The 20,984-nt window shown below is 39.6% G+C and overlaps 1 protein-coding gene across 2 annotated transcripts in view; it reads right to left on the bottom strand.

The window, feature by feature from the left end:
• RICTOR (RPTOR independent companion of MTOR complex 2) overlaps positions 1 to 20,503 on the bottom strand; it is an 89,037-nt gene extending 68,534 nt beyond the window's left edge. Inside the window, exons 1-3 of one of the 2 annotated variants that reach the window (XM_063321398.1) lie at positions 20,303 to 20,503; positions 20,091 to 20,138; positions 2,206 to 2,303 (exon numbers count right to left, since the gene is read on the bottom strand). In XM_063321398.1, the coding sequence (XP_063177468.1) occupies positions 2,206 to 2,303; positions 20,091 to 20,138; positions 20,303 to 20,351 (195 nt within the window). In that variant the 5' untranslated portion in view covers positions 20,352 to 20,503. Of the gene's footprint in view, positions 1 to 2,205; positions 2,304 to 20,090; positions 20,139 to 20,302 lie in introns of those variants that run through there. The other variant, XM_063321399.1, reaches the window with a different exon arrangement.
• Between the last annotated feature and the right edge of the window lie 481 nt (positions 20,504 to 20,984).

Genomic DNA, 20,984 nt, shown 5'->3' with positions numbered 1-20,984 from the left:
TACAAGTTATACATTTATAAAGCAGATATTCCAGGGAGATGAATATAAGAACATATGCTAAAAATTAAATAAGAGCAGGATGATTCCGTTACACAGGGTCACTCTGATTCAGGATCAAAACCAGGCTATGAACTACAGTCTGTCTTCAAAAGTCATATTTAATTTTAGCAAGTTGCTTTTCACAAATTCATGATTTCTTGCCAGTCTTAAGGCCTATTTATGAAAACTTGCCTTGTGTTTTTGTAAGTATTTTCCATTTTTAACACCAAGTTAAGTAAAAAGAACACATTCTTCAAATATTCAATTAAGGAATTATTCAATTTTTCAAAACTATCTTTTAAAAAGATTTTTTGGTTCATCCTTTAATTACAGTATGCATATTTACTAATTTACCATATTTGGAGGTGCTTAACGTCTCATTTTCAGTTAAATCAAAACTGGTAATATCAACAGTTTTTAAGATCCATAGTTGACGAAATATTGACTTTTCACTAGGAATCATCCATCTGCAAACCTAATCCATCTCTTCAGTTTTAAGGCAACTAGAGAATTTGGAAGCACTCACATTTAAAAGTTTCCAGATTAGCACAAAAACAAACACAGACATGCATCAGCCTTTTCTAGCAGAATAAAGGGCTTTCTTGCAACGCAGTTTGGAAGCATCATTTTGTCAATAGTGGATGTCTGACAGACACAACAAGGCTACGACCCAAAGAAAAGATTTCAGTATAAGTTCAGTTCCTCAGTGAATGCTATGAACCTATACGTGCTCTGAACCAACTCAGAAATGGAGCATTTACAAATTTATTATTAATGCACTAGAAGACAAATTTATCTGCTACTGTGATTTTGTTCTCAGTACTCACCTTCCTGCTAACTGAATCTCATACACTACTACTGAAGTGTTGTTCAATTTTACAAGGAGTGCTTTTAACAGTGAATAAGCATGCCTACTTCAAAGATCATCATGCACATTTGTCCTTCCCGTATCAATTGGTCCCCCAAACCTGCCCTTAAGCATTCATTATTCGACTTGAGATTGTCTCAAAACTTTCAAGCAGCCTCCTGGTTATCTTACTTAATGATTTGTTACCAGCTCATCTACAACAACAATAATTTAAACCTTACTTTACCCACAACATTCTCCACTACAACCTCGTTTCTTGCCTACTGCTGACTGCAGGATTCATCCTCTGTCACAGAAACAAGGGTTTAATCTTCAGGCATGCTGCCCTATCTGTGGTGCTCTATCAGAGAAGTGTACAACTTATCAGCTCCTTCTGAGTATCAGTCCATCCATCTAGGTAACATTCACATTGAAGCTCCAACGTCTCCTAGCTCACTGACTGCAATGCACTTTTCCTTTGCCTCAACCAATGGAACACTGGTCCAACCACAGCCATTCACTACACTACAAACACACACCCTTTTCCTAACTCCCTGCCCACCTCACATCAGCCCGCTGCTCATCTCCACAGGTTCCTCATCTACACAAAAAAATGGGACTTGCTCTCCTTTTGAAGGCCTTTCATGGCCTCTTTCTTCAGCCGACACTCTCATCCTGCAGTAAGTTTTTAATTCTTGCCTCCTGTCAGCTCACAATGACAGCTTCCAACATATCCATCAGACTTTCAGGCAAGTACTTATCACATTCCCATTATTTGGAAGCATGTATTTGGAAAAACCACCCCAAAAATCAGCAATACAAACCACTTCTAGAAATCACCCCTTTAAATCTTTTTCACTATGAAAGCTGCAGTGAAAGTTGACAGTTGCTATTCTATTAGTGCCCAAACCACTGCATACCATGCTCATTGATACAGCCCTCCCACTCATCATACTTTCTCAGTTTACATCCACAGAGTCTGGAATTTCACATTTTGATTCAATTCTATGGAGCAGGAACCACTCTTCAGCTCTATTTCTGCAACTTAACCCATTACTGGGAGATATTTCACGCTTCTAAGCACTAAAATACTACAAAAAAACGAGCCAGTAGGACATGTAGACAAACTTCCGCATAACCCTGCATTCATATATTTGCTTGTCCTTATTTCCTCGTTTCCTCCCTCAGAGTGTACAGTTTTCGAGTACTGTTCCATGATATTAAGCTGTTTCATGAATCTCCCAGACAATTTCTGATAGAGAAAACAAAATATTTTGTCTATATGATCACTTGTTTTATGACACCATTTGAGCTCTTACCTTAGTAAAATTATTCAAGTGACCTAGTTTTCTCATATTTGAAACACCTTGTAATTTGGCCACATTTTGGAGAATCTCTCTCATATTATCACAGGGTTCTGCAAGAGAAAACAGGTTATTAGCAGATACAATTGGAAACAAACCATCAAAAATCTTAACATGCATTCAACATGCCGTTTCCTAGATCTAACAGGTACTCTCCCAGTCCTAATTAAAAATCACTTTCATCTCAAAAAGCATCAATTTGATTTATGCTTAGGAACACAACGAGGCGTACCCAAGTTCTCCAGAATTAATACGAAAGCCCATGGAGGACAGAGACTCCTATTTCAGAGCAGATTTTAATCAATATCTTAGATTTGCAATTGACAAAGAAATCCATTTAGCATCTGAAACTCCAATCCTAACATCCCATAACTGAATAGCTTTATCCTTAATCCCCTTGTAATTCAAAGATAAGAAGTAAACTTAAAGACAGAATAAAAAAGCTAGCACATTAGCTGCCACACCACATGGCTTCTTTCTTCCCTCCAGACAAAGGGCTGGTGGGATTTTGGAAAGATGTGACTCTCTTCTGCTCTCCATATTACTCTCCATCCACAATCACCCTAAACTTAATAGAGGGCTAGGACTTTCCAGCGACACAGGCAATGAACAGCAAGGTAAACAGGGCAACTAGGAACATCTTCTCCTTTCTTCCTAAGGACCCACCATGCCAACAGTAAAACTCCAAAACCTACAAACCAGCATTCTGCTGGAAAATGGAAAAGGACTACCAAAAATGGTGAGAAGCAACAACATTGCCTTGCCTTTGGGAATAAGTCTGGGAGTTGAGGCAGAGTGGGACGAGCAGGACACGGTATGGCTGGGCACAGAGAGCTGCACACAGAAATCTTGTAACAGAAACTGCAGTAAGCTCTGTACGTGGTGGTATTGTGGCAGGACGGTTTTCAAAGGGATATGCTTGACTGTAGGATTCTCATGCAGTCTTGGATTAGACACTGTGACAGGCACTACAACAATACTATCAATAGCACTGTAGTTTGAAATAAATGAAATATCAAGGCTATGCTGGATACGTGAATGGTTAGAAAGTATTACATTACCAAAAAAGAAGACATTGCATTATATAAAACAAAGTCTTCAGAAAAGTCTTAAGAGGCCAAACAAGGGGAATCTGGAAAGCAGCAAAGAGAAGGGTTTTGTGTGTGGTTCCACACACTATACTTCAGTAGAAGAAACTTAGCTCTTCATACCGCAGAATGAACAGCTAATGCTGAATTTGTGGTGTATACATAGAGTCTTTTACTTCCCTCTTCATCCTGAAGGGATATTCATATATTTTTCATTACAAAAAGGAAATCAGAAGTGTCAGAGATGTAAAGAAAGCACCTTCTTCACTACCTCTTACAAACTGAGCTGAGGGTTCTTTTATCACCTTCTGTAGTTTAAAAAATAAAAAAGCAACAAATTTGAAAAGGCAGACATAACTAGCAACATCATCAGGATATATGCAGAACATATTTGGAAAGACAAGACCCTGCACTTACACTACCATCACGAACAGAAGATAGTATGTAAAGATTAAGACATCTACAGGTAGGTACCTGAATTAAGGTGTGTAAACCTGTAAACCCACTGTAGTTAATGGTCATCTATCAGCCAATGAAGTTGAAAACAATTAACCTGACTAGCTGCAAAGTGCCTACTCAAGGGTAAGGTGAATCAATTGCATTGACTATGCTGCATAATGAAACTTTAGCACATGTACAGACAGGCTACTGCCACACCATATAATTGTCATTTTTTTCAGACAAAGATCAGTGAGATTTTGGGAAGACAAGACAGGCTCCTAAATGTGAGCATCAATCTCAATCATGATCAGCTTGATGTGAAACACCCTCTTCCACAAACCTAAGTCACAGCAATAAGCAAAGTCAACTGTCAGATACACAGCCACAAGTACAGACAGAGCATAGTGAAACCAAACATCCAATAACTTTGCATTCAAACTGGAACATATGCATGCATCTCTTTGACCTTCCCCCCCGCCAACCTAGCCAAAGAAAAAAATAATCTTTGACACAACCACAGAAATTAGAGGCAGGGAAAAATCTTACTAGATCCATCCCAGTTTAGGATTCCTCTGCATAGTTTACTTTTTCAGGGCTTAACTCATTTTAAGAGGTTTGCAATAGCACAGTCCATAGAAACAAGAGAACTACTGAAAACAACTAGGTTGGCATAGTTATGGCACTACGAATAATTTACATCATAGCCCCTAATTTCAAGGGAAACAGTAGAGGAAAAGAATTCCTCATAGTTTGGTTTCTCTGAAAATACAGTTTGGCTGATGTCTACGCTTCAGTCTGCCTTGGATAATGGTAGATATTTCCATCTCACACCACTTTTGGACCGATAAGATACCTCATTATGCCACAAGAAAGAACCCAGGTGAGCAGCCTTACAGCTCTCCAGAATGTTCCATGTCAATTCCCTCAAGAATAAGCAGCAACAATAACTTTCCAAAATGACTGGAAATATGCTTTTAAGTTTAAGTTTTGAAAGTGCAGTTGTCTACATACTCAAGGTAAACCTCTACTGAAACTAAACTCACTACATGGACAGGAAAGACCAAGAGACCAGCCCAGGAAACCTCTTCTACATCACTGGCAATGCACATTTCCATTCAGCTACCTGACAGAGCTGTCACTAACTCAGATGCAAGCAAGGTGTGACGTACAGAAAGGCAGCCAATATGGATGTGAGGAAACCAAGACGTTATGATGCTACCACTTCCCAGGCCAACAATTCTGTACCAATGGCAGACCTTTATAACAATGATGCCTAATTAAAATGTGCATTAAACCCCATTATACTCTACCTGTGTACGAAAAACTGCAGTTATAGCAACTTTTCCTCACATTGTCTTCTTTCTGCTGAGAAAAACCCTCATTTCTAGAGAGAGGAAAACCATCTTTATAGGGCTTAAGAGAGCAGCCAGGTATTTCCCAGAAGCTTTACTAGCAGGTAAGTAATTTGAAGCAAAGTGGGGACTCCAGTACAAGATCTGTGAGAAAATTGAGAACATGGCAGACATTTCCACTACTGAATTCGTAATACAAAAACAGCAAGTCAGCTGGCTCACACTGCAATTACATCAATAATACTAGTGCTGTAGAAAAACCAAGACAGTAAAGAAATAAGTACCCTCTAATAGCATACTTCCTCAGAAAGAACTAAGATCACAGGAGCCTTTTCGGTCAAGCCTTATCAGGTCAAGTCTTGTTGTAAACTTCAGAAAACCTTGTTGCAAAAAATCTATTCAAAAAAAGTTAACAAAAGAATTGTGGAGTATTAACTTCAAGTAAAGACTGGCTATCCTGTTTTTCCTCTTCTGGAAATGTATCATATATTAGAAAAAAGCAAAAAATTTACTTAGTTACTCAAGTGTAACTCATTTTTATTAAAAATAAAGCCAACTGGGAAGGTAGGCAGGCCTAACAGAACTTCACATGTGGCAGAAGTAAAAGAATTTAAACAAAATAACGTGATTTCACAAATGGGTATATAGTGTCTTGGTATTCTGTCTCTTACACTAAAACGGGCTTGAAAATAGACTAAATATATTCTGGTTTCTACCAACTAAGCCACGTGGCTTTCCTGCAATCAAAGAACAGATCCAGTGCTGCATATCTTCCTGTCTCAAAATCTCACGCAACAGCATTGAAGAACGTGGATTAATGCAGAAATTGAAAAAACATGGCAGAAAATCAGAGACCCATCTCCCAAAAGAAATATCACAGCCTTAACAATTCATTGTCAAGCTGAACAGCTCATGTTGGTGCAGACAAGACCTTTTTTTTTCAAAATGGTTCAGACCAGTGCTGCAGATACTTCTTAGCTCCAATTAACCCTTACTCTTTAGTTTTTCAGAAGTTCTTGCTTTTCTATCTGAAAAAAGACAAAGAAGAGAAGCTACTGCTTATAATGCTAAGACCCTCAAGAGTCTATTCTTTCCTGGCTTACCTCATTTATTACTGACATGCTGACTCATCTCGAGCTGGCACATAACGACAATCAAATATCTTCACATTCTTTCCCATGAAGCTTCTGAGGGTGGAGTTGTGCAAAATGACTGAGTTGATCTTACAGCTTTCTTCTGCCAGAAGATGCAGAACACCTTCCCTTACTTTCCTTCCCTCTACCCTGTACCACTATATGATACACCCTGTCCTTTACACTACTCCGACACCCATCGACTTCACATTAAAAAAAATTCTGCTAACTCAACAGAATATTTTTCATTCTGTTGGCTCTGTTAGTTTTCTGCTGGGTTACCAAGTCAAACTGAATACCAAAGTGCTACAAAAATCCACGCCGAAGTAGCTGTGCCACTGATCCATTCACAGGTAAAGTGATGGAGGCAGGATGTTTCCTTTCTGGAAGAGACTCATTAGTAAAAAGTCAAACTATCTTGTGGTTTTTTTTACCTGTACTTTTACACTTGGCAAATTATCCCAATTAATGTAATGTAAAATTTGTTGATATATACAAAAATTTCAAGCCAGCACATTTATATTCTGCAACAGTTTAGCTTGCTGATTATTACAGTCTTGTTTTCTGTGTATCTGTCTTCTTTTTTTGAACAGAAAGGACATTGAAGTAGCAGGTATCTTTTTTCTGAGTACTTCTGTTACATCAAACACAGTTTCTCACCCACAACTGTTTGCATAGAATAACGCCCAATACATATAATGATAATCTTTAGCACAGATTGAAATTGGTATTTTTAAAATGCTAGCCTCAAGAATTCTGTGATTCTCTATGCATTAAAGTAATTCACAGATGCATGTGTATTAAAAACCTCCAAAGTTGTGTTGTTGTTTGGTTTTAAACTCTCATGACCTTTTAGGGTTTGACTCATTTTTTCACCCCTTCAGGACTGTGACATTGTTTTTCCCCAGTGAAAATCACGATGCATTCTGACAGATCCCATTCTCCAGAGAGAAAGAACACCACAGAGCCGCAGCTACACAAAACAGCTAGCGCTCCATCTAATGCAGGGATGAAACAGGACCAGCAATAGCTATATTAGCACAAGTGACGACTCCTCTCCCCTGGCAGATTTAGCAGCATTGTTTGACCACATTCAGTATGCTAACACCATGCCAATTCGCTATTCTGTTATACACATGTGAGTAAAAAGCAAACAAAAAGGATAGCAGGCTTTAGCACACAAATAATTCAGTAACTCTGAAGTCAGGCATAATGAGTTAAACTGAGGAGTGTATATTTTATGTGCATCGCTTGGTAGATACTAGGACAGTAGCTGTACACAGTAACCAATGTAGGTACAGTAAATAAACTCTCAAATGAGAGACGGCACTAGCAGCTGCTATCACACCTACTAGATTCATAGTGCCAAAAAGTGAAATAAGATTCTAAATAGGCCTAAAGGCTTCTCTTAAAGAAGGAAGTTGTACTTCATTACAGTTAAGCATTTCATCATTGACTACGAAGACATGAAGTTATCTTCCTCTTACTGAAGGAAAGAATCACAATATAGATGAATAATCATGAACTTACTATGCACCTCTACATTTATGAGAGACTTTTAAAGCCTAAGTGCTATGCTGCTGTATATTGCAAAGCTGCTGTTGGCAGCTTTTTAAACTACATGCTGCCAAAATGAAGGAAGTTGAGTGAAACACACACCAACTAGAAACATTAATGCACTGTTCCCCATTTCCACCGAAACAGTCATGAGTTATTGAAAGCAATGACACATTAGAAATCAGTTACTTAAAGGTGTCTATGTAAGCCTAGATGACCAGTAATCAGCCTGGTAAAACACCTTTTATCAACACCTTTAATAATGAAATGAAATACCAATGAGAAGGCATATCCTGCCATTATCAGCTTACTGAAGAAAAAAAAAATCAGGACAACTACGTAATCTCACATAACATGAAGTATCCTTAATTTGTATCTAATTCAAAATGTTGAAACTGCACAGAAGAAAAACAACCAAGTTCTGAGAACAATGGAAGAAGAGACATTTAAAAAACAAAAAAGCAAACCGCTTGACACAGAGATCACTCCTGAATTATTTATATTGACACATCAACTCCACTTTGCCAGATTCAAAATAATTAGCATGTGAACAGTTTACATTCTGCGTAGAATCATAGAATGTGTTGGGTTGGAAGGGACCTTTAAAGGTCATCTAGTCCAACCACCATATGATTTTCAAAAACACAGTAATATATGTTTAGACTGAAGGTATGTCTCAATTTATAAGGTAAAAACATAGAAAGAATTGTTTGTTTGTAGAACCAAATTTAGGTAGTTACTATTGTTGACAAATGTACTGAACACTAAGCCAGATAGACATCCTCTATGATCACTGTTAAAATTCTATTATCACACCTGAATCAGTAATGTGCAAAATACTTTGCGTGGTATAGTGTGATGCAAAAGTTTTATGAAATAATTCTCATAAATTTTAGATTAAAAACTACAGTGTATAACAAATCTTAACAATTGAGAGCATCCCCTTGAAGAGAACAGGTGACCAAAACCAGTGATCTCTGCGGAATGTACCTAGAGATTTATATAGTTTGATTCTCATAGCTTCCATAGCTGAACCATACCTATAGCACTTTATTTTGAGTACAACAGAGAAGTTTCAGTAACTCATGTTCATGAAAACAGAAAGAAAATAAGAGCTAAGAACTTACATTATTTTCACTCTTGCTGCTTAAGCAAGCTATGAATAGATGAAAGTGGTTCAGTAACACAGAAAAAAAGCACACCTCCTCTCTTTCATGGCAGTCAGGAAAGAAAGGAAAAGAACTATTCTTCTTCCTACATCAATCACGTAGAAATTAATCTTCACATTTACAAGAATGCCTATTAACTAGAAAGCAGTGCAAAAGACGGCATATCCAAGGTAGGATCCAGGAATCACTAGAACCTCACATAACAAGAAAGTCTTGTATCAGGATTACACTTAGGAGTCTAATCCTTCATATTTAGCTCTGTAACATCTAGACTTGCACACAGGCCTTTCTGTAAATAAACAGGAAAGTAATGCTTAAATGCCTACTGTGACTGATTTCTTTAGCAGACGTGCATAAAATACTGTAAATTAAAGGATTTTTTTGTTTTCAAATATTCCTAAGTATGGATAAAGGTGGCAGGAAATACACATTCTAGTGTTACAGTCACCTTGAAGCAGTGACAGCAGTTCAAAATTGGATCACATTCCAAATTATTGTCTTCTAACGTTATTTCTAACGAAGTCACTGAAATTACATGTGTAGAAAAGCCATCCTTGCATCCTCACCCTTGGAATTATGTTAATTATTCCCAGAATGTGATCTTGCATGATAAATTTGTAAACAGCGTTGCTTTACTGCTAAAAATTCTGAAAAACAGGTTTTATAAATGAAATGGTAACAGCTTTTCTAGCATCTGATGCTACCGTATTACTACTAAAACAGAAGCACAGAACAAAGCTGAGGACTGGCCGCATAATTTATTTTGGATTGCAAGAGACAAACTTAAAATACCTTTAAACTTTGAGAACAGAAAGAGAAAACAGAAGGACCGTTCCAAATGACAGCTACAATGCTGCTTTGAAAATTAATTACATACAGATTTTGATAAACAAACAATTCTTTGAATGCTTTACAGCAGTACACAAAAAAGTCCTGCATGAGTTTCCTCAAAGACCAATTACAAAAATAATATTAAAATTCGGACAATGTAAGTTACCGAGGCAGGTTTAAAACACTGTTACTTTTTAAATAACTGGTCTACTCAGAGAACAAATGTTTGATTTAGTCCTTCATTTAAATTTACAGTTAGGTCCTCAACTCTCAGGAAGATGTGATATTAGTGCCAAGAATCTTTGCAATCATTCTTGGTATATCAGCCTCTGTGCATTACTTATTTCCCACATCCTACAATATTAGACACACAACTAAAACTATTGCACACAGTGATGACTAAAACCCAGCTGAGATTATAGTTTCCTAACAAAATTTCTCTCTTTACCACTTCATAGTAAAACAGAAATACAAGTTATTTCAGAATATACACTTAAACTCTAGAAAAACTTGTTCTAAAACTTTCAAAAGTTTAGATGTTTAAAAGAAAAAGGGAAAGAAAAAAGACGACAAAAAGAATACAAATGGAGGCACAAAATGCTGGAGGCTGGGCAACGCTCCATAGTGGCATGACTCTGCGTTTATCTGCCCTGTTGTTCTACTCTTTCCTCTGCATCAATTATCAGCTACTGTCAAAGACAGGACAGACAAGGCTGGAGTGATACAGTACAGCTGTTCTTACGCTCAAAAGCCATAGAAGGCTGGAGGATAAGCTTTTCCCAGATTCACAACATTGGTTACCTTTGTACAGAAATCAAATCAATACTTTCCAGAATATCATCTATTAATTTGAATGACAAACATGAGTTTATTGCAATGATTTAGAAAATCACCTTCAATTCTTCCAACCCACTTTCTTCTTTTCTGCCACCAATTCTAGAAACAAATAATTAAGGACAGTCACAATTTTTAGTAGTTTTAACAAAAGATATACTGTGACTGCTTCATATCATGCAACTGTATCAGGCAAATCCGCTTTCAAATCTCCCTTCAAAAGAATTCTGATCATGTATTTCTCTGAACATTACGAAACTGACAAGCAAGTTAATAATATCACTGACACTATAAGAAAATTTGTAAAAGGGAGAAATACGGTTGTATCTAAGAATATTTTCCCAGTTAACATTGTGATTCTTCTCTGCATCATTTTAATTTGTTCAATAGCCCAAAAACATTAGTGTTGTCCAGTTAAATGGTCCTTTCTGATAACCTCCAAGCTGTCAGATGGAAGCCACTGTCCCCAGAAATACTGTGTTACATAGGGTGTTGTGCAAGAAGAAAAAGCCTAGCAACATTAGCAGATGTAGGATCAGCCAGTTTGCCAACGCAGACATGAAGGGCAATTTGGCCAGACAGGGAAAGAGCAAAGTAATAACATCCTCAAGTTCAAACATTAATAAAAATACACAATTAGAAACTACAAGTAATTCACAAACAGCACTAACTGCAGCAGGAAATGATGGTCGATGTGATAACTTAAAATGTTATAACCACCCTTAAAGTGCTATAACCAGATTTCAAAATAGCGCACCTACTGATGATGCTTGGGAACTCTAGACCCTCATACTACGGACAGGACAGGTCTCATCTGTCCATAGCTGTGACTATTCAAGACTTTTACTTTCTGCTGCAAAGGCCATTTTCGGAGAAGGGACAGGAAGCATCATATTTATAAATTTCACAATGAGATCTAAGTACAATTCTTTAAACTCAGAAGACACCTAATTTTTGGTTAATTTAAACATAGAAAAATCTATCCCACTGAAGTAATAGGCTAACCTAAAAAAAACTGAGCTAGAAACACCACATTTATGGAAACTGCAAAATTGTTTCCATTTCTTTTTTTGTATTTCATGAAAAAAATCACGGTAAGTCTACTCATGAGAATCGCATATGGTTTGCATAAAGAACGCATTCTAAATTCTCTAGATACGAGGTTGCAAAAGCTGAATTCTGACTTCACTGATACTCAGGAGGTAACAAAGGAAAAAGATTACTTACAGATTTAATCACTTTTTTAAAAAAACAGTACCTTTCAGGCAACAACTGGTCTTGATAGTCCTCTATTTTTATGAGGTAATTATTTCTAAAAATATATATGTATTTTTATTTACAATCTGTGTACACACCAGTCTTTTATGCAGCTGAAAAAACCCAAACAATATTTAAATTAAGAGATTAATTAAATTATTTGTTACTCTTTTGTAATTAGTATATATTTTTCCATAAATCAAGACCATATTGTTTTGCTTTAAATACCTTACCTCTATGCACACGTACCTTCTACTAACCATTCTGCAGTCTTAAATCAGCAGCTCCAGTTCATTTCACAATGAATAAAATTTATGCAAATGAGGTATAGAGATGTAGCTCTTTCATTTTAAACTAACAAGTGCTTACTGACAGTAGCCATTTGAAATATGGATAAGTAACTGTCCTAGCTCATCTTTACCATTTAGCTATACTTTGGTCTTAGGCACACAAGGTTACTCCAAAGTATCACTGAAACAGCATGAAATTTTGTTAGCTACCCACTTCTGCAACCGAAAGTGAGTTCAAAATCTTTGTGCTTTTCATTTTACATCTCAGACAATTAAGCATATTTAATTTCTACAAAATAAATTAAAAAAATTAAAAGTAACTTTCTGAAATGTTCCAGGGGCAGCTACCTGAATAAATGGTCAGATGTTGCCAAAAACGTTAACAAGTAGCACTTGGTCTAGATAGTGAAGAACAAAATCAGTAAATTTAGAAACAAGATCTCCCTTTTTAGTAAAGCTTTCATAAAGGCTCTATCACTCAGACTAATTTATTAATGAACAATGCTGATTCCAAGGACGTTGCTGTTCAGGTAAAAGTTGGGAGAAGATACTTACTCATAATATTTAGTTACCAAAAACTATTCAGGGCACTGCTGAGATGTAGCTTGCTACATTCTCATGGGTATAACAGAAGCATAAGAAAATGAGTCCTTACAGAGCCTTCAGGTATGTGCTAACAGTAAAACTCAGTCACGTAACTAAGAAAATACAACTGTAAGTAGGGTTTTTTGTTCTTTAGGGCTGGGTGGTGCGGGTGTTTATTGGGTTTTTTAATCCATTTTCTCACTTTCTCAGTTATGCATCTTTACCAGCATTAATCCTCTTTCACCAGATGCAAGGATTTGGTGAATACACTCTTCAGTAATCTTGCTCTGAAGTTTTGCTAACTCCTACATTTTTCCTGATGCCTTCTACCCAAATTTTCCATCACCACTACAGATGGTTGGCAAATTAAAAAAATTATTTGTGCAGTATACACGAATATACTAATACTACAGATTTTGAAACTAGAATAAAGCAAAATACATTTTATTGTGAGAGTGAAAGCTTTGAGTGCTCCAGGTAAAACAACTGGTCAAATATCAGCCAGCACTTCCACAGCAGTGCTATGGCACCTTCCCTTCTCTATCAGAAGTCATCACAGGAATGCTGCTCAGTGTGCAAATTCACTTGCTCTACGGTATAAGCATCTGCCTACCTGCACGCAGTTAAAAACACTTCAGAAGAAAAGCCAACCTCTTATTTTATCTAATCTTTTGTGTAGTTATCAAAGACTCAAGTCACACACTTATGTCTTAATTGTAAGAAGCTAACTGGTTTCAAAGTAGATGACTCGTGTCATTTACTGTTTTTTTAAAAAAAGTCTCAGGCAGGAGTCTCAATTAGTAAGAAAGATAAAATGCTTATCTGATTTTCCAGTACATTCCCCCCAACTAGTCAGCCATCATTTCAACCCCAATTCTCAAGCCATCCTGTAACTTTCTTGAACATTGTTCTTTTCTGCAGTGTTTGGGTTTGTATGGATATAACCAGTCGGAATACAGCAGTTTTCCCACTATCACTGACTATTTCACTTGTTCCCACTTTAAAGAGAAAAACTCTACCTGATGTTGAGCATCTCTTCTATGTTATTAGGGGCAAACTTCCGAGATTGCTAGGTAATGGGTAAAGCATGCATGAAGATCATGAGATTGGGCAAATAAGTTATGTCTTTCTTTCTGGGAAGGCTATAGTTGACATAGCTTCTTTATTTACTGTAATTATGATGAGGGGTGTGTTGCTTTACACAGCATCTATACTAGATAGGCTCTGACGAAAAAAGTTCCTTACACTAAGCATTGCATTAATCTCAAAGGGAGGTGGGGGTGGAGGGGAGGGGAGGGAAAGGAAGGAAGGAAGGAAAAAAATTGAACAATATTTATGACAAACACTAAAACATTTATATCGAGAAGGCAGCAGAAACTAGAGATTTTGGTACCTCAACAGTTTCTACAATTCACATGACAGGGAGGGGATAAGGGGGCGTGGTAAAAAGCAGAATACTATTATGTTGTGGAAACATTGCTTAAACACCTAAGAAGCTATTTATACCAATCCAAATCGCAGAACAATCTCTTTTGTCAAATATAAATAGAAACCACAAGATATTATAACAGTCATTTTATTCTCTGCCCTTCAGAAAATTGCTGACATTTGTTGACCAATCTGAACCACAGCAGCAAAAACATGAAGAACTCACCCACAGAAACAAATTTAGAGATGCTGTACACAAAAACTTTAAAGACAGATACGAAGGCAGATCTTGAAAGAAACGGTAGTGCCCAGCTCCTACAGATACCTTAACACTAGGTGAGCAAGTCCTAAGGTTTTAGATTTGCCTTTTGCGAAGATACTTCCTTCACTAAAAATGTTGTTCCTGTTTTCAAGAAATGAAAAGTGAAAATACCGTAAGCACAAAGCACGTCAGTAGTTCTGAGAAGTCTTCAGATTGTAAAAACAGTAATACTGTCGGAAGCAAAGCCAAAGGTACACAAGTGTTATTAATTTACCCAGGTCAGTGCACTATACAATTCCAAAACAACGGTCAACTAAAGCACAAGCGCAGACAGGAAAAGTAAGCATACGTCTTAATTTTGGAGTGACTACACTCAGCACCTCTAACTTTCTTGCTTTTAAAAACCCACCAAAAGGTTACATGTTGCCCAAAAAGTTGCAGGCTACCATCATTGATCACTTCACCTTTGGTCTCCCTGTATAAAAACACACCAATATACAAGAATAACATAGAACACTTCTCAGACAGCAAGACATGTAAGATCTCACTCCAGCTGTTTTTCAAGTTGCCCCTTTATATCTCAGAACTGAAAAAAAAGTTACAAATTACCTTTTTGCTCCTATTTCGGCTTCTGTTACAGATTCACAAACAAGGGAGCAAAAAACCAGCTATTGCTCTATGTGATCTGCTCTAACATAAGCATCCTGCTATAGTTACCCATCACAATGATGGCATACCGCAGAGCAAGGGTGAAAGGTGCCCATGTATTTTGCTTATTTGGGTATTTTTAAAATGCTGTTTCTACGGTGCGGTGGAGCCCCACTTCTCCAGAGTTTCAAGCCAGACAATGTACTGCAAGAGTACGCAAAGAACTTAAAGGCTTTCCGTAACAGTCTTGCCATTAGTGTTTAAGAACTGCCTTTGAGCCACCAAGAAAGTATACACCAGCTACCACCTCTGCATTGATTCCCTGCTGCAAGCACTCCAAAAGGTTTTTTTTTCCCCCTACCCCACTACTTGAGCCCTTGGTATCAGACAGGTGTGCAGCGTCCCTCCCTGCTTCTTTCACACTGATGAAGGAAGCTGGAAATGGTGCAGTCATCAAATCTCAAGCTGAATTTGGAAACTAAATTCATCCAGCCTTCTTTGACTATCCCACAAATAACCCTTAAAAATGCCTAACATTTTTGTGGGCTGTAAACTGCAAATAGCATCCTGAGATGCTTGCCCTGCATGCAATGCATTACGATTTGCCATCTGGGCACATGGAATCAAATACAACATGGTTTAAAGTGATGCAAGCACAGTAAGAAAAGTAATACCATTCAGATCTTGTGAAGTTAAATAAAACTTTTTTATCTTTTATTCTTATGTACATGATAGGAGGAAATGATGGACAATGGAGGCAAAAAAAGGAAAAGGGTATTTTTTCAGATAACACTGGTCAATTTTGTGAAACTCCCTCTCAGAGAGAAAAAAAGCTGGTTTTCTCAGCTACTTTATTCCTATCTGTCTTGTGCTGTAGCTAGAAGACGCAACATTTACAAACCAGAGAGCATCGGCTGTACAAGAAAAGCTGCTAAATCAAAGTAGTATCTCATAATGTACATTTATGAATAATAAATGAAAGTACCGATGTAGAAGATAGGTACATTTCACTTAATTGAAGAGTACGGTATCAGAAAGTGAAGACAGTTACCATCAAAAAGGAGTAAATGAAGACACACAGACATGAACAGCAGCTGACCATCAGCAGTTGGCACCCTTGTATCTCTCCAAAGCTTCAGTAAACGAACAAGCTCTGAAAAGCTCCTAATAATCACTGCAGGCTCAGAGCTACAGGAATCCAGGAAAACAGGGATCCCTTGAAGGAAGGGCATATAAAGGAGCCTGACTACAAATAAGGCAGTGTGAGACATGGTTCTCAACTAGGCAAGTTCTAAACTACTTAGGCTTTCATAACCCAAAGGCAACAGATGAAACTCCAACAAAGGAAGAAGTGCTGGTCATCCAAAAGGTGGATTACACAAGACCTTTACAGTACCCAGAGCTTTGTGAGGTATATAAACTTCTGTAGTTCAGCTTGGAATACCTGTAAAACAGTCAGAAATTAAGATGAATTATGCTAAAAGCATACAATACTTGTGCCATGGCTACAAACATAAGCATGACTGGACTCCTTGCAAGAATTCCTACCAAACGCACTAACCTGGTTCATAATTCCAGTTGTCCTTTCTGGCCTTAAGAAGTTACAAGCTTGATTTCAGTAGTCTAATTAAACCAATCTGCCTCATCCCATTGCTAATTCCTTCCAGATGACTGCAACGGGAGTTGCACTGATGGCAAGTCTGTCCTCCTTTTCCTTTTCCATTCTATTCTGAGCAGGTAATATAACACAAGGCCAAAACCTGAATACTCTGAATGCAAATTATTAATTGCAGTTTTGTAATCAACAGAAGACATGACATATGACCTTAAGTAGAGAAAATCAATAAGTCTAACCTGTATCTGCACAGTTTTTTCTTACTATGCCCAACAATATTTGTGCTGGGGACAATTTTTCCAGACTTGATCATTATTTCAGCAAACTGATTTTCTTGAGAAAATTATTGCCCCAAACGATTTACCAGAATCTTTTTAAAAGATGGGGTACAGACAGGCTGAGTGTCACAGAAGTTTAAAAAAAACCCCAACAACCCAAAAAAGCAAACTACAGACTTTCCATTATCATCTTAACCAGGCTGATCTTGTACATAAAGAGTTCACACACTTATAATGCACCATCATGTAACATGCCTTTCACGAACATTATTATATATCATTTTTAAAAAGGCAGAGCACCAAGAAGTTCCAAAAAGTAAAACCCCACTATACCAGCCACGCTAAAAATGCATAAGAGAACAACACGGTGTCTTCCACAAAAACATGGGCAACCCCCAAACTACAGCAGCAGAGAAGAGGGCTGACAAAAAGCTTGCAGAGAAAAGTATATCAACTCTACAAGCAGCACAGCACTCCCCAAGCCCTACTGAAAAAAAGCCAGGAAGAAGTAGGACCCAAAGCAGCACAAACAAGGATAGCACCCTCCCCTCATCTATTATTAGTTCTGAAATACTTAATAACAGCACTGGCCTCTTGCACAGAAAGAGTGTATTTAGTATACAGTCCACAGGTATGGACTAGTGAAGGTCTGACCTGTATGCCAAGTCATGTTCATCAAGCCATCACTAATGAGAACCTGCTCAAAACAAGGCAATACCAATATAATTTCACATGTTTGTAATAAATAGGCCACTGTAACTAGAAACATATGGCTGAGGCACTGTTTATGGTGATTCTCTACTTTGCCCAAATCAGGTTTTTCACATCAATGAACACAAAGGTCAGTTGTCTGGGGAAACAACAAACTTAGAATATTGTTTTAATTTACTGAAAACGTGAGCCCTGTGGAAAACCGTGTGATGCGCTCAACCCAGTAAAGCAAAACAATGTATTATTAATACAGAATTAGGGTAACATTTTAAAATATTTAAACTTATTGCTTATATAACTATTGTAACAGCTGGAAAAACAAGCATTCATTGTGTTCAGTGTGGAAATAAAGTTATAATCTAGCTTAGTTAATGTCTTGCTGAAACTTTTTAACCTTTTACTTTTGGTTTCTCTTTAAAATGAAGTTAACACCCACCATAGCTATATGATTACTGATCGGTCAGCTGTAGTTTCTCTGACAAAAAAAACAAATGCTTCACTTTTCTGGTGAGAGGTTTACAACTAAATTTAAAGCAGCTTCTTAATCAACTGCAACCACCACAACAATGTTGGGTTTGTGTTTTTTTTTTTTTTAAATAGTGACTCTATACAGTCACAGTGCAAAACATCTTTTTTTCATTGTATTAAAAATTTATTTTGCATCTTACCTGAGAGCCTCTTTTACAATATGATACACATGAAGCAGTTATACTGCTACTACTACAGGTCTCATGGAATCGGTAGGCGGCTGAAAACACCTCACAGCAAAAACCAATATCATCATGAGGGTTCCCTATCAAACTCTGAATAAAAGATTTCAAACAGACCACATCTAAAAATTATCACTCCAGCATTTAAATTTTGTGTACTGTTTTTTTCACATCAAAACACTTCAGTATGCTACACAACATAAAAAAGTTACTAAACCCATTAATTAAAATCCGGATTCTGTAAATTTCATAAACAGATTAACACTCCTTACAGTAATAATCGTGTCATGTGTTTGAACTGTTAAGGCCTTTGTCACACATTTTGTTAACAAAATTTTCACTTGTTTTAAAGATGATGTCTCACTAAAACAGTCATGTCCATTTGGAGAAACCATCAGAGGAGACCAAAGAGCCTGTTTCTTTAAGCTGCAAAAAACTTGGTGTTTTTCCCAGGAACTAAATTACACTTGCAAATATGAGGTGTATATGCCAAGATAATGTTCAGCCCATCGTAAAACTGCTTAATAAAAAAATTCTAAACACAGATCATGCTGGAGGAAAAAAGAATTAGAGGTGGAACTGTTGATACAACCTCTTACTAAGCTTAAAGCCTTATTGATGCTGCTAACATTTGTACTTCCTTTACAGCTCACAGTCCACTTTTATCTCATAGATTCTGTCATCTCCCTGCCTACTTCCCCATAAAATGGATCTACTGAGGATACCAGCAGTCTTGGATCTCCTGAAGCAGCACAGTTACACTGCAAGCATCAACTTTATTCCCTCCCCTAGACCAAGATCTTCTGCCCCAGGGAAGATCATTGCTTCCAGTGGGACGGTTTGTTTTCTGTATTTTATTCGTCTTTTGGGGGAAGTCGAACCCTTATTTTAGCCCTCAGCAAGGCAAGATGAACTACACATTTCGGTAGGAAACGAGTTTCTATTTGTCTGAGACCAAATTAGTTAGTGTTATTGTTGCTTCCTTCCTCTTATCCTTCCCATACATCTGAGAGCAGCGGAGGGCGTTTGGAGCAGTTTAACAAGTCAAGGGAGGCGAGCGCCTTCTGGTCTCACAGCCAGCGGCTTACGGCCAGCACGGTGGCCAAACCGCCCTCGGACAGCCAGGGATATGCGACAGGGGATGGAGGCAGGACCAGCCGCCTCCGCCGCGGAGCTCTCCAGAGGCGCAGGGCCCGACCCGCCGGGAGCGCCGGCGGCGAGGCCGAGGGGCGTGGCGCGGGCGGCCCCGCTGCGGGCCGGCCGCTGCCAACAGCCCCGTCTGCCAGCAGCGGCCTCCTCCGAAACAACCCCAGAAGCGGCCAAGGAGCCTCTGCCCACACGCAGGGGCTCCCCTCGCCTGTGGCCGGGGCAGGCCAGCCCTGTGGCCCCGGCACGGCAGCCGGCGGGGGCTGAGGAGAGGCTTCCACCTACGGGTAGCTCCGCTCACTACAGGCCGCCAGACAGCACACCGGCGCCGGGCACCGGCAGCCCGCTCTCTCTTCGCCTTCCCCCACACCACCCACCGAGCCCCCCGCGGCCGCTCCGCAGCACCAGGCCGCTCGCCGCCGGCTTGACCCTCCCCACCCCAACCCCTCCGCCGCCGACCCGCAGCGAGGGGCAGGCGGCGACGCCCCACCCCGCCGGCCCGTACCTCGGCTGAGATCGAGGGGGACGTTCTCCTCGCCGCTGTCGTTGCGACCTGCGGGGGACGGGGAAAGAGAAGCGCGTTAGGCTGGGGGGGAGGAAGGAGCCCGAGGAGGAGAAAGGGAGAAAGGGGACGGAGGGGGCTGCTGGGCAGCGGCGTGGAGCGAGAACCGGGGGACGGACACAGCCTGCCGCCGCGGCCTGCCCGGAGCCCCTTACCTCGGATGCGGAGGTGCCTCAACGAGCGGGCCCGGAGACTCACCGCCATGTTTACGGCCCCGCAGTCACAACACCGGAAACCTCGCCCGCTCTCGCGAGGAGAAGCCGCCGCCACGGCCGACACCCCCCCTCCCTTCCCTTCCCTCCGCCCCCTCGCTGTTGGGGCGGCTGAGAAGAGGCGGGGCGGAGGCTTGAGTGGCTGTTGTTTGGCCGCCGTCTCTCTCCGATGGCTCCGAGGCGGGGTCTACTCAGCCTCCCCGGGGCGGTGGCCGGCCTCTGTCACGCTTCCTGCGGGCGGGGTGGGCGCCCGGGTGTCTTCGACCCCGGCCGCGGGAAGCGTGACTGAAGGAGAAGCACCGGCCTTCTCCTCATCATCATCGTCCTCGAGGGCCGCTGCCCGGGGTTCGCTGCGGAGCTTCTCCTCAGGCGGCTCGGCCCCGAAAGTGGGGGCGGCGGGAACGGAGGGGCGTCTGAGGGGCCTTCCCCGCTCCCTCAGAAAACGGGGCAAAATGCCTCATTTTCCTCAAGAGCCCTGCTGGGATCCGGCTGCCTACATCACTGCTCCGTTGCCACATCTGAAGGTTTTGGTCTGTCAAGTGAAACTGCCTTATTTTTTTTTTTGAGGTTTGCCCGCTTAGTTTTCCTTTTTTTTTTAAGCTGCGCTTGCCTTGTGATGAGATGA

This window comes from Chroicocephalus ridibundus, chromosome Z (genome assembly GCF_963924245.1).
Source record: "Chroicocephalus ridibundus chromosome Z, bChrRid1.1, whole genome shotgun sequence".
NCBI classification, from domain to species: Eukaryota; Metazoa; Chordata; class Aves; order Charadriiformes; family Laridae; genus Chroicocephalus; species Chroicocephalus ridibundus.
The sequence above is the reverse complement of the archived record's forward strand: the minus strand, read 5'-3'. Positions and strand labels throughout refer to the sequence as shown.